We start from the raw sequence: 12419 nt of genomic DNA, 5'->3' as shown, positions 1-12419 counted from the left end.
CCCCTATTCCTTCCTGATTATTTTGTGGATTTGTTCTGCCCATGTCCTTTATCTTAAGAGCTCTCTTCTGGTTTTAGTTTAAATTGAAGTTTGGGCGGTTGGATACATAAGGTTCTCTTCCAACAGAGGTGTAGATTTGTAATATGGTGCACAACTCTCATTTCCTTTGTTCTGAAGGCACATCTGAGAATCTCTATCTATTGGATAAAAGAGTTGCTTTGAATTTTATGTTACCTAATATTATTTAAGAAACGGTCTCATAGCTCCTGATCCATTGAATCTCTTTCCATTAACTTGGGTAGTTTCCAAGCCATTTTTACACTGGTTACATGAGTGGGAACATTCTAATAGGGTCTGAGACCACTGCAAGTGCTGATAATCATATCTTCAAGTACTTTAAGGATAACATTGCACTAAATATGAGTAGATGCGTATTGGTCATCGTATCTCATATTAGCATCAACTGTAGCGACTGTTACTAATGAATAATAGATTTCCCTGGTGTGTTTTGAATTGACTGAGGATTGCAAATCTCATCCACTGAGGTGGGCAGTGAGTGCTTGCTGCACATTTATAGGTATTGTATATTTATGCACCTGGATACTCTTGGGAGTGGGTGCCGCGCTGTATAAGTCTTCGTACATTCATTCATTTATTCATTCATTCATTCATACTTGCTCTTCCACTCCCCGCACCTCGGCTCGTCCATTGCACTCTTGCCGCCCCCCCCCGATGATTTGTTTAGATTATTTATTTTATTATATAAATAAACACTTTTTGGTCAGGGCCAGGCAGCTGCATGATGCCACAGGGATGCTCGTTTCTTGCTCACTACCTCACAGCTCTGCTCGTCCATTACAACCCCGCTGCTCCACTTCCCCATCCATTTGTATATATTTTTTTTAAAAATACACACACATTTCTTGCCAAGGGTATATTTGAGCATGGTTGTGTTAACATACATTGACACATTAAAGAAGGAAAATCAGAGTTTATTGAAAAAGGTGAAAGAACTTGACGAGTTTAAATAATGTCTCTTCTGAGATCGTGCCTCTGATGGACAGACTTTTGCATTGGACGCCAATAATAAAGACACAATGACATTAAAAACATGTTCTAAAATGTCTTTCTAATCCTTTGGAGACAAAATAACATTATAAATAATTAATGTGCTATGTATTTCAGGGTAAATTATAATACATGAGACTCATAAACCACCTATTATCTGCATAAACTCTTCTGATTAACTAGTTAAACTTTTTCAGTAAACCAGAAAAGTGATTGAGGTCTTGTGGGCTTCTTGTGCACGTCCACGGACAGTTGGCAGCAACTTTTAAAACGTATTATTGATTTATGGAAGACACGGTGGGAGGACCTTTGTCGCACTTTTGCACAATTAAAACAGCACAGCTGTTTACGATTATAGGACTGAGCACAGCGGGCGCTGAAGAACAGAGTCCCTTTAGTCAAACAAAAATTCCGCCTTTGAAGAAGACACTATGCCTACGTTCGACGACCTCTTGGAACACATTGGAGAATTTAACCTGTTCCAGAAACAAACTTTTTTCATTCTCTGTTTAATCTCCGCTGCATTCACTCCTGTGTACGTGGGCATCGTTTTTTTCGGATTTGTTCCTAAACACAGGTGCAAGAGCCCCGGGGTAGCCGAGCTGAGCGTGAGATGTGGCTGGAGCGTCGATGAGGAGATTCTCTTCACGGTTCCCGGGCTCGATGGTGCGAACGGGTCTCTGTTCGAGAGCCAGTGCAGGCGCTACGACATTGACTGGAACGACACTTCCGTCAGCTGCACCAACCCGCTCTCAGACTGGGGCACATACAATAGGAGTCATTTACAGCTTACCACCTGTGAAGATGGCTGGGTTTACAGTACCACGGGGTCGTCTGTCGTGACTGAGGTAAGCCTCATAACATTGGAAACATCTCTTGAAAGCACTTATAGCGGTCTCAACTGTACATCATGTCTGTGGTCTATCATCCAATCAAAATTGTGATTAACAAAGTAATTGCCTTCGTTACTTAGGACAGTCACCACACTGAATCAAATGCCTATGATTCTTTTGCATTTACCTTAAACCTTCTTAAGGCGCATCTGGTGCTTTTAGGTTGTACTCAGATGTGCTAAATTACTGCTTTGCAAATGGAAACTTGTGAGTGTTCACCAACAGTTTGCAGGTGTATTCCTACCCAGGTGACCCAAGCATGTTTACTCCTGTTTAGTTCGTATTTTCCCTTTGGAGAAACTAAAAACGTTACATATGCAAATGCACTTTGTACTAAATTTTCATATGCAGAAATTTGCAGCATGTAAGAATAATGCATGCAGAAATGTTACTATATATATGAGTACTCATGGAAAACGGAGGACCTCTTATACGAGGTTATGGCGCAGGGCAGCATCACAAGGAATCTTGCTGCACTTCCCTGCATCAACCGAGAAGGGCAGGAATGCACCATATCTACAAGTCACAGCTCATTCCTGTCTTTTTCCTCTGCGCTGACACACAACAGACTGCTATGCACCAATGCAGGCACCCTTGCACCATGGCGCAAGGGTTTCTGCGTTGCACAGATTATTGTTTTTGCGGAGGAAGGGACTCCTTCCTGCACAAAAACATTCACAAGAGGCGTTTTCTGTTTTCTATGTGTGCAGCAGATTGCAGTACACATAGAAAATGAAAAAATACAAGGCAAAATAAAGGTATTTCTCCTTGTTGCATCTCCAGGGGAGGTAGGATTTTGACGCATCTACAGGTTTACAGAACCTTGTAAATCTGGGAATGTGTCAATTGCCATAGTGTTACCTGGGAATACTCACCGTAACACTCATGGCACGCCTCCTTGTCCCAAGAGTGAAACTCGAGTTGCCTGTAATGTAATCTCACACCCTGGTGCATAGCCCCCATTTATTGACAACTACCCCTTCTAAATTATCATGCTTTGCCTGGTCTTATAGGACCTTCTGATTTCATCTGATGCCTCATGTTTTTTAACAATGCCAGATGAAGTATCACTGTGCAGCTCAAAAGGCATTTCTCTCCTGAACACCTACAATTGTGGCCATATTAGATCTATGGATGCACTACAGAAGTGCGTTTGTGTTATGTTATGCTAAGGGAACTTGTTAAGTATATGTACACAATACGCTTTCTTGGAACTGCGGTATGGAGAAGAAACACAAATAAAGAGCTACATCAAGAGATTGCACTAGCTATAGGCTTGCCGAAATAACCAGGTCTTCAGTGCCTGTCTGAACTTCAAGTAGTTCTGAGCCATTTTTATAATGAGAGGAAAAGTGTTCCAGATCCGCAGAGCTAGCACAAAGAATCTGATGCCACCCACCCTTTTCTTTTTCTACTTGGGGAAGGAAAGAAGATTCTGGGAAGAAGAGCGAAGTCTCTGACTCGGAATGTATTTCTTAAATCTAGAGTTTATAAAACAGGGACTTTCCTCCGTAAAAGAGCCTTAAGAGTAATATAACCTATTTTAAAGATAATCCTTTGCTCCAAAGAAAACCAATGAAGGTCTCTCAAAATGGGCGTGAAGTGTCCCTGTCTAGGTTGTTTATAGATAAGATGTGTTGCTTGGTTCTGAATAATCTAAAGCCGGGAAAGTAAAAATGTAGGTAATTCGATATAAAGAAAGTTGTCAAGTCAAGACGAAAAATAACCAAAGCCATAAATAACCACTCTGTGTGTAACGGCATACTTTGCCAATTTCAATTATAGATTTACTGCTGAAATAACGCTCATCAAAAATCCAATGCCAGGAGAAATAAACCCATAAGGCATTCTTTTATGTTTTAAAGTAGCATAAAAGAATGCTGTGCCAGAAAAACAATGCCTCCAGAAATACTGTGCTCTTCGTAGAAATAACCTGTCAAAGCTGTCCTATGCAATAGCCAACAGCCAATGCAGCATATAATGCTGTGTGCGCTGGATCAAGAGTCTTTAACATGGTGAGTCAACACCATGACCCCAGTTGACTCGGTTGCAAAATTCGGCTTCAGTTTATTGTGTGGTAGAAGTGGTTGCTTATTAAAAAATATTTGTGGTTATCTCATGAGACCATCATAATCGCATTAACCCATTTAGAGTATTATTTAAGGAGGCGTGTGCTTTGAAGATTTTCAATAATTCATGTTTATATTCTGCATGTTTCCTTTTTTAAAAACAACTCTGTCAAGTGGCAATATGAGGTGCTATTGCTCTTTTTTCCTAATATGCTCGAGCTTTGGTCTTTAAAATACCGAGAGTCTCGAATAGTGCTGGTGCTGGTAATAACCAGGTTCATTCTAAAAGACAAGAGTCACTTAGAGCTCTGCTCCAGATAATACCAGGCGTTAGTAAGAGCTCGCGCATTGAATATAGCCAGAGTCAGTCAGAGTTCCGTTATTGATAATAAACAGAAATGCTCATAAAACCCAGATTCACTTAATTTATACACCATGCTATATTTGGCATCATTGGACAAATACGTACTCGCAAGGGTATTGCAGTTTAAACGACAGAAACCTCATCTGGATTCCATTGCTGGTGGTATGGCTGGGCTCTATTATTTGGAGCCATTTGCAGGAGATCTTTTGAGTTTAATATCTAGGTAGACAGTGGGATCCACAGCAAGAATAATACCTTTACCCAGTTCGCCTAACATACTACACATTCTTGTTATCTATGGTAAAATTGAAAAGAGAAAGTTAGGATATATGAAAGACAGTCAATGATCCTCTGATCCCTTGATCAACATATTTCAGCCATCAATGTCAAGCCCCAAACACGGTCTATTGCTTTCTTCTGGGTCTCGACCCTTGTTCTGTAATCCCCCTACCCTAATAATATTCTATCTAAAATAATATAACGAAGATGTATAGTAAAAATGCATGTCACGCACAACATATTACAGTCCTTATACTCACGGTTGTATCTTTGACTATAGTTAAGTAGTCACCATATTGGGAGGGTTAGAACCCTATAAAGAGGGCACTATGGTACCCTTTGAAGTCAGAGTCTCATCAAGATGATTCCCCAGGCATTTCAGTTAGTCAGGTACTTCATTCAGATTGCTGATCCTAATAATACAAAGAGTGACTGACAACACTCAAAAACCTTTTTGTTTATATAACTCATGATCACATTACTCGGCACTCTGGTCTTCATAAAGCCCTCAGTCACTCAAACCCCTATTCCATACTTTCTCAGAGCTCTGGTCCTGTTAACACTCAGAGTGATTCAAACCTATTGTTTCAGTAATGCAGACTCCCTCCAAACTGTAGTCTTTTGAGTACGTGGAGTGCCCAAAGATCATCTATTGATATTACACAATCATTTAGAAATCTACTTTTGATGCAACTCTGCATCATTAAGAGCAGAGCTTAAGATTGTGACTTGCAATCACCTGCTGGCATAGAGAGACCAGCGACAACTGAGCAGACTTATTTGCTTATAGCATATAATATAATACACCCACATGTGGGCAAATCCTTTGCACTGCAGCACCCTTCCTCAGTAGTGTTTCCAGCAAGCAAAGCCATCTCTAGGCAGCATCACCCCAGCCTTGCTTGGTGTCTCTGGGCACAAAAGTAGGTCCATAGACACGTGTCAGGCCACCTGTCTTGGGAAGAAGTAAACCAACTTACCCACACTTACAAATGCTAACCTACTTGCAATATGATTTCTGTATACGAAATCCTTTATGCAGCTTTGTGTGAGTTTGTGCTATCCGTAATCAAATATTGTGGGAAGTTTGTGGCCGCATAATAGTTATTGTCTGACCAATCTTCTTATTAAACATCTTAAAAGTGGTGTCCCATTCATTTTTATATAATTTTGTTTAGCAATTTTATATAAAGCAAACTTGGCCAAAGGACATTACAGCACTTTACATGATAAAGTTACACATATTTTTGGCACAGAGAGATTAAGGGCCTGATTCCGACCTTGGTAGATGGGATACTCTGTCACAAATGTGACTGATATCCCGCCTGCCGTTTTACAAGGTCCATTGTATCCTATGGAACTTGTAAAATTGTGGGCGACATATCCATCACATTTGTGACGGTGTATCCCATCCGCCAAGGTAGTAATCAGGCCCTAAGTGATTCACCCAGAATCACAGGAAGTTGAGGACATGCCACAATTCAAGTTGGTTCCCCATTCCAGTGCTGGGAGCTTTAGTCATCTGGACACATCTTCTCTCCTCTCTAATCACATTTTAGATTAGATGTACCAATTAGTTTAAATAGTAAGTAGTCCGTAACACTGTGTTTACTTTGGTAAACACACTATTCTGTCTTCCTCCTAACACGAACGTTGCCTGGTAAAACAATCCAGAGGCCTTTTTGGTTAGCAAAGTAGGACGTGAGCAGAAGCATTGGACTCAAATATGTGTTGCGTGCTAATTAATGGTATAGCAGTTTGGTGATTTCGTATGCCTGTTGCACTGGTCCCCCAAATCCCAAGAGAAAAATCCTAATTCCACAGATTTCTTATTAGAAAATTACTGCAAAAGAGTCTGATTTGTTGCCTTTTAGTAGCTCCCAAACGTGTGATGAGTTTGATACATGTTAGGAGGGTTTTTCAGACCCTGGTAGGTGGCCTGCCAACTAAGCAGATCAGCTGAGTCTATGGTCTCACCGCCCTTGTGGAAGACCGGCTGCAATGCCTAGAGATCCCTGACAGTCAGTCGGGGATCTCTGTATCTTTGACAGCTGCCGGTGCAGCAGTGCCACTGAAGTTTTGCCTAGCAAGCCCCATTTTTGATGACCCCCCCACCCTGCATAGTTTTTTGTTTTCAGGAAACAAACTCCCAAAGCAGAAGTTTGTGACTTGAAGGCAAAATTAAAATTACTCTGAGACACAGGTAATGTACTCAATAGGTAAGAGTAACTATTACTTTGACCTGATATCCCTGTGGCAGATGCGCTGTTGTGTGAAAGGTTTATGGTGTGGTAGCCACTGAAGGTCCCACCAGTATAAATCAAGACCCCCCTAGGCCTGGTGGTTGGATCCCACATGGACCCTGCAGGGGCCCAAAAAGTTTTTTAAAGAAAAAATTGCCATGAAATTGCAGTGGATCAGCAGCAACATTAAAAGGTTCAGCTCTTCCTGTAGTGCTGCATCACTATTGCTCCTGTCTTCTCCTTGCATATTTCCATGTTTTTTTATTTGCTTCTCTTTGCTTTTTCCTCATTCTCACTGCATTCATCTTACTTTTCCACCTGTTTTTTTTGAGTGCCATCTCCTCGCTTTTCTCTCATTTTTACTGCTTTCTCCTTGCTTTCCCCCCGTTTTGTGTGCTATTGCCTTGCTTTTCCCTTGTTTTCACTGCTTTCTCTGTGCTTTTCCCCCCATATTTTGTATGCTTTCTCCTTACTTTTCCCTCATTTTCACTGCTTCCTTCGAGCCTTTTCTCCATTGTTTGAGTGCCTTCTCCTTGCTTTTCTCTTGTTTTCACTCCTTTCTCCTTCCTTTTAGCCCCATTTTCGGTGTGCTTTCTCCTGGCTTTTCCCTAATTTTCACTGCTTTCTCCTTGCTTTTTCCCTCATTTTTATGTGCCTTCTCCTTGCTTTTCCCTCTTTCTCACTGCTTTCTCCTTGCTTTTCCTGCCATGTTTTGAGTGCTTTCTCCTTGATTTTCCCTTGTGGCATGGGGTTGAATGCACGTGGTGGTTGGATGCACATGGGTGGTTGACCACAGGGCCTGGCCACATGCCAGGCCCTGTGGCCAGGCCCTGTGGCCAAGACTGATTTGCATATGGCTGGGTCCAAACTGGGGTGGCATGGTGAACAAAAGAACAATGGATTAAACCCAGATCAGTGACTGGGGGTGAGTGTTTGCATTTTCAGCACTCCGTCCATCATCCTTTTGTGTTGCTCTAACTATAACATATATATATAGATGTTTAAGTTCCCTTTCTTTCTTCATTTCAAGGGAATTATGTCACATTAAAAGTCCTTGCTTTCCACAAACTCCTGGTGAAAATGAGGAATTCTGGTGCACATTCATTTCAAACGTCACTTACACCTCACTTATTAAGGTGTAATTTTAGAAATGCAGATACATACGTAGGAGGCATGGAAAATATAAGTATCTAAAAAGCTGTGACTTTGTGGGGATTTATGTATGTACATACCATGTCCCTTAAACTCTTCTGGAAAATGCACAAGAGAAAATTTACAATTGTGTTGCACAAGGTTTGCGTCACAAAAGTGATACAAACCAGTGCAAAATGTTTATTTGTAATTTATTTTATGGCACAAAATGCTTTTTGAGGTGGAAGGTTGCCAAAAAGTAACGCAAAGCAGTGCTTGGGGGCGTTCCAATAGTGGTAAAGGAGCATTTATTGCAACCCCAAATGTTTTTGATGCGTAGCCCTGCCCACCAACAATAGTAGGCAGAGTATTGCACCAAAAGATAATGCCTCTTTCAGTCAGGCATAACAAGTGAAATGCTTTTATTTCTCCAAACTTTGTTAACTTTGCATGTGTGCTGTATTGTACAACACACATCGAAAGTAGGAAAAATGTTAACGTTTGTCTGGGCTTAGTAATATGAACTGGAAGAGTACCCTTCTAATACAAAAACTATTATGCAGTACAAAAGTTATGATGGAAGCATCTTTTCATTATGGTGCAAAGGTGTGCACTTGGCGCAAGGAAAAGAGATTGTGAGCCAGCGCTAGGAAGGTTGAGAACAGTGCCATATCTTGGAAGATAAGGCGCTTTCCTGCTTTCTTCCTTTCATGCAAAGCAGCAACTTTGACATTAATGACCTGGCAGCTTAATGGGCTCATGTATCTGTCATGTAGGTTCAACAATACCTCAAACAGAGCAAAGTCCGAGTACCTTCGATAAATGCCAGTTAACACAACACAGCATTGGACCTAGATATGAAGTGATAGAACGAGGACTTGTGGGTCCGCAGCGTTGCTTCTTTCCATTTAAAATGTATATGTTTTCAAACACGAGCTATATTAAATAAGAAAGAGATCGCACAAAGTAAAATTAATGTGTCATATTTGTTTTTGACACTATTTACCAGAATGCATTATTATGTCAGTATATTTTCTAAAATATTAGAAAATTGTAGGAAGGGAGCTAGCAAATATTTTTTATTATCCGTGGATTTTAGGAACCTTTGTCACATGCTTTACACATTCATCATCTTCTAGATCCCAGGCAAGTGTCGCTAAAGTTCACATTATAAAATGTTCTCAATTTACAACGAGGCACATTTAAACATAGACGTATATGAAAAAAATGTATAAACAGTATTTCACAAAAAGCATTATCTTGCTGTCTTTATTATGTTTACATGGGAAGTAATACTAGTTAAAATATTAGCACAGAGACTCCTCCCCTTCCTAGGCACCTTAATCCACACAGATCAATGTGGATTTATACCGACTCGTAACACATCCCTAAATATACGTCGCCTATATCACATTATAGATCATACAGGAGAGAGATATCCCCGAGCGGGTTGTTTTTCCCTGGATCTTCGCCGAGCATTTGGTACCTTAAATTGGGAATACATGTTCGAAGTACTGAAGCGATTTGCGCTCCCGAATGAATACATACGCTGGGTGAGTCTGTTATATGCTGAAGCCAGAGCACGCACTGGACAGAACATTTTCAGATTCCTATCACATCTATAGAGGCACTAGACAGGGATGCTCACTGTCTCCCCTGCTCTTTTGTCTTGGCGGTAGAACCCCTGGCACACCGACTTCGACGAGACGCTGAGACGTGGCGTATTGAAATAGGCACTTCAGTGCACTCAATATCATTATACGTGGACGACATTATACTATACGTGAAGGATTTGAGCCAAAATCTAAAGATGGCTGCAGAGATATTCTCCGATTTCACACCATTGTCGGGACTAGAGATCAATTACACTAAATCCATAGCATTCTTATTCTGTAAAATGGACATGGGTGATACAATTGCCTTTGGTGACAAGCCACTGCAAGTAGCCATGGACACTTTTCGATACCTAGGAATCCAAATATACAGAACCTCGTTGGATCTGTTAGTGGGCAACCTACAGAGAGCGATGACTTCGCTTAAATCGCAGGTCCAGTTCTGGATAACACTGCCGCTGTCCATTGCGGACAGACTAGCGCTGGCAAAAATGGTAATGCTGCCCCGTATCATGTACTACTTCATGAACCTGCCGGTGAGGGTACCTGATGCTTATTTTGAAACATTCCATTCTTTATTGATAGACCTCATCTGAGGAAAGGGGAGATGCCGCATCAGCTTAGTAAAACTACAGATGCCGGCAGACCAGGGAGGTATGGGTGTGCCAGATTTTAAAGCCTACTGCGTGGCAAGTCAACGTCAATGGCTCACATACTGGTTGGCTGGACGAAATTGACATGAGATAGAGTTCACCCAGTCAATGCTTGATAGGGGCTGCCTCCATTCTCTGATCTGTCCTGGATTCCGCCCCCAAGGGAGACTGCCACCCACATGAGCAACCCTGCAAACAAGTTTCAGGCCTACCATTGCAGTGTCTGTGTATGCAGTTTTAAACTGGCATGTCGACCTGGAAAGTGCATCCACTTGCCAGGCCCAAACCTTCCCTTGTATTACCTTTAGTCACCCTTAATGTAGTCCCAAGGCAGTCCCATGGGCAGGGTGCAGTGGTGTATTTAAAAGGTAGGACATGTACTGGCGTGTTTTACATGTCCTCATAGTGAAATACTGCTAATTTTGGTTTTCACTATTGTAAGGCCTATCTCTCCAGTAGGGTAACATAGGGATCACCTTGAACTATCTTTTAAGTATAATTTCCACTTGGGAGCAAATAGAGATATGAGGTTTGGGGTCTCAAAACTCACAATCTATAAATACATCTTTCAGTGAAGTTGTTTTTTGAATTTTAAGTTTGAAAATGCCACTTTTAGAAAGTGGGAATTTTCTTGCTTAACCGTTCTGTGCCTCTGCCTGTCTGCTGAATACATGTCTGGGTCAGGATGACAGTTGGGCTGTTTGTGTGTTCACTCTAGACAGTCACATAAAGTGAACTGACACTTGCATCTGAATAGGGCTATGCCTGTCCTCACACAAAGCAGTCTCCAACCCCCTGGTGTGTGTCTAGTTTCAGGGCAGGGAAAGGCATATCCTGATGCCCCATCAACAGGCTGATGGGTCTTCCTGAGCTAGAGTGGTGGGAGGAGCTGACACTTGCACTAGAATAGGGCTGTTCCTGTCCTCCACAAAGTAGTCTCCAATCCCATGGAGTGTGTCTAGGTCCAAGGCAGGGAAAGGTATGGTCTTGTGCACTATAAAGACTTCTCTTTGAAGTTTGTCTACTTTAAAGACAGAAATGGGTAAAAGTACTGGACCTCTGACACCACAAAAATCCTTCTGGACTGAGGAAATTCTGCCAGGAAGAAGAGCTGAATGCTGTAGAGGGACCGCCACTCTGCCTGTTGCTTTGTTGTGCTGGCCTGCTCCTTGCTGCTTCTGTCCTGAGAGTGAAAGGGCTTTATACATCCTGGTTCCAAAGGTTCCCCAAGGGCTTGAACTGAGCTTGCCTTCTGTTAAGAAGTCTCATGGACATCAAAGACTTCAACTGCGAGTGCCTGGGCTCTTCTTTTGAGAGTCCTAACTTGCCAAGTGTTGCCATCTCCAGTCCTTGGACCCTTAAAAGGGCAAACTGGTGATCTGAAGGATAAAAGAATTGATGCAGCACCCGCATCATGGCTGAAGTATTGACACAGTGCGCGCTCTCGGCCGGATAATCGATGCAGCACCTGTCTTGCGGTTGCAGAATCTATGCAGTGCCTGTTTCTCCACAGTCCCATCAATACAGCACATCTGAATTTTCCACGCATCGTCCCTAGGCGACAATTTTTCACTGACCCCACACCGCAGTAAGGAACGAAGGCCACATGTCTGGAAATCGACAATTTGCCTTTCCAGGTAGGAAAGAATCAACGCATCACCTGCCCTGCCAGTTAGGAACCGACACATCATCTCACCTGTGAGGAAAGTATTGATGTATCATCTCCCCTGCGCAGTAAGGAACCGACGCATCGCTTTGCTTTTCGGACCATCACCTCCCCTCTGGCCCACATCGTTTTTGTTTTTGACACATCCCAGGTACTTTGTGCTAAGGAGATACATCTATTGATTCCTATAGATTATTAATAGATTAAACTTTTTAAAGGAGATATTTTGACTTATGTATGTTGGATTTTTGTTGTTTTGGTCTAGTTTTAGTAAAATAAATATTGGCTATTTTCCTAAAGTGGTATGAAGTCCTTTTGTAGTGTTTTCACTGTATTACTGTGTGTGTATGTGTGTGTACAAATACTTTACACATTGCCTCTAAGATAAGCTGGACTGCTTCTGCCAAGCTACGAAGGAAGTGAGCAGGGGTTATCTTAGC

General features: G+C 41.8%; 1 protein-coding gene across 1 annotated transcript in view; it reads left to right on the top strand.

Annotated features, from left to right (window-relative positions):
* The first annotated feature begins 1401 nt into the window (after nucleotides 1–1401).
* Nucleotides 1402–12419, top strand: part of LOC138296216 (solute carrier family 22 member 2-like) — a 286618-nt gene continuing 275600 nt past the window's right edge. Inside the window, exon 1 of the mRNA XM_069235137.1 lies at nucleotides 1402–1916. Within this exon, the coding sequence (XP_069091238.1) occupies nucleotides 1500–1916 (417 nt within the window). The 5' untranslated portion in view covers nucleotides 1402–1499. The remainder of the gene's footprint in view (nucleotides 1917–12419) is intronic.

Source organism: Pleurodeles waltl, chromosome 5 (assembly GCF_031143425.1).
Source record: "Pleurodeles waltl isolate 20211129_DDA chromosome 5, aPleWal1.hap1.20221129, whole genome shotgun sequence".
Taxonomy (NCBI): domain Eukaryota; kingdom Metazoa; phylum Chordata; class Amphibia; order Caudata; family Salamandridae; genus Pleurodeles; species Pleurodeles waltl.
The sequence above is the reverse complement of the archived record's forward strand: the minus strand, read 5'-3'. Positions and strand labels throughout refer to the sequence as shown.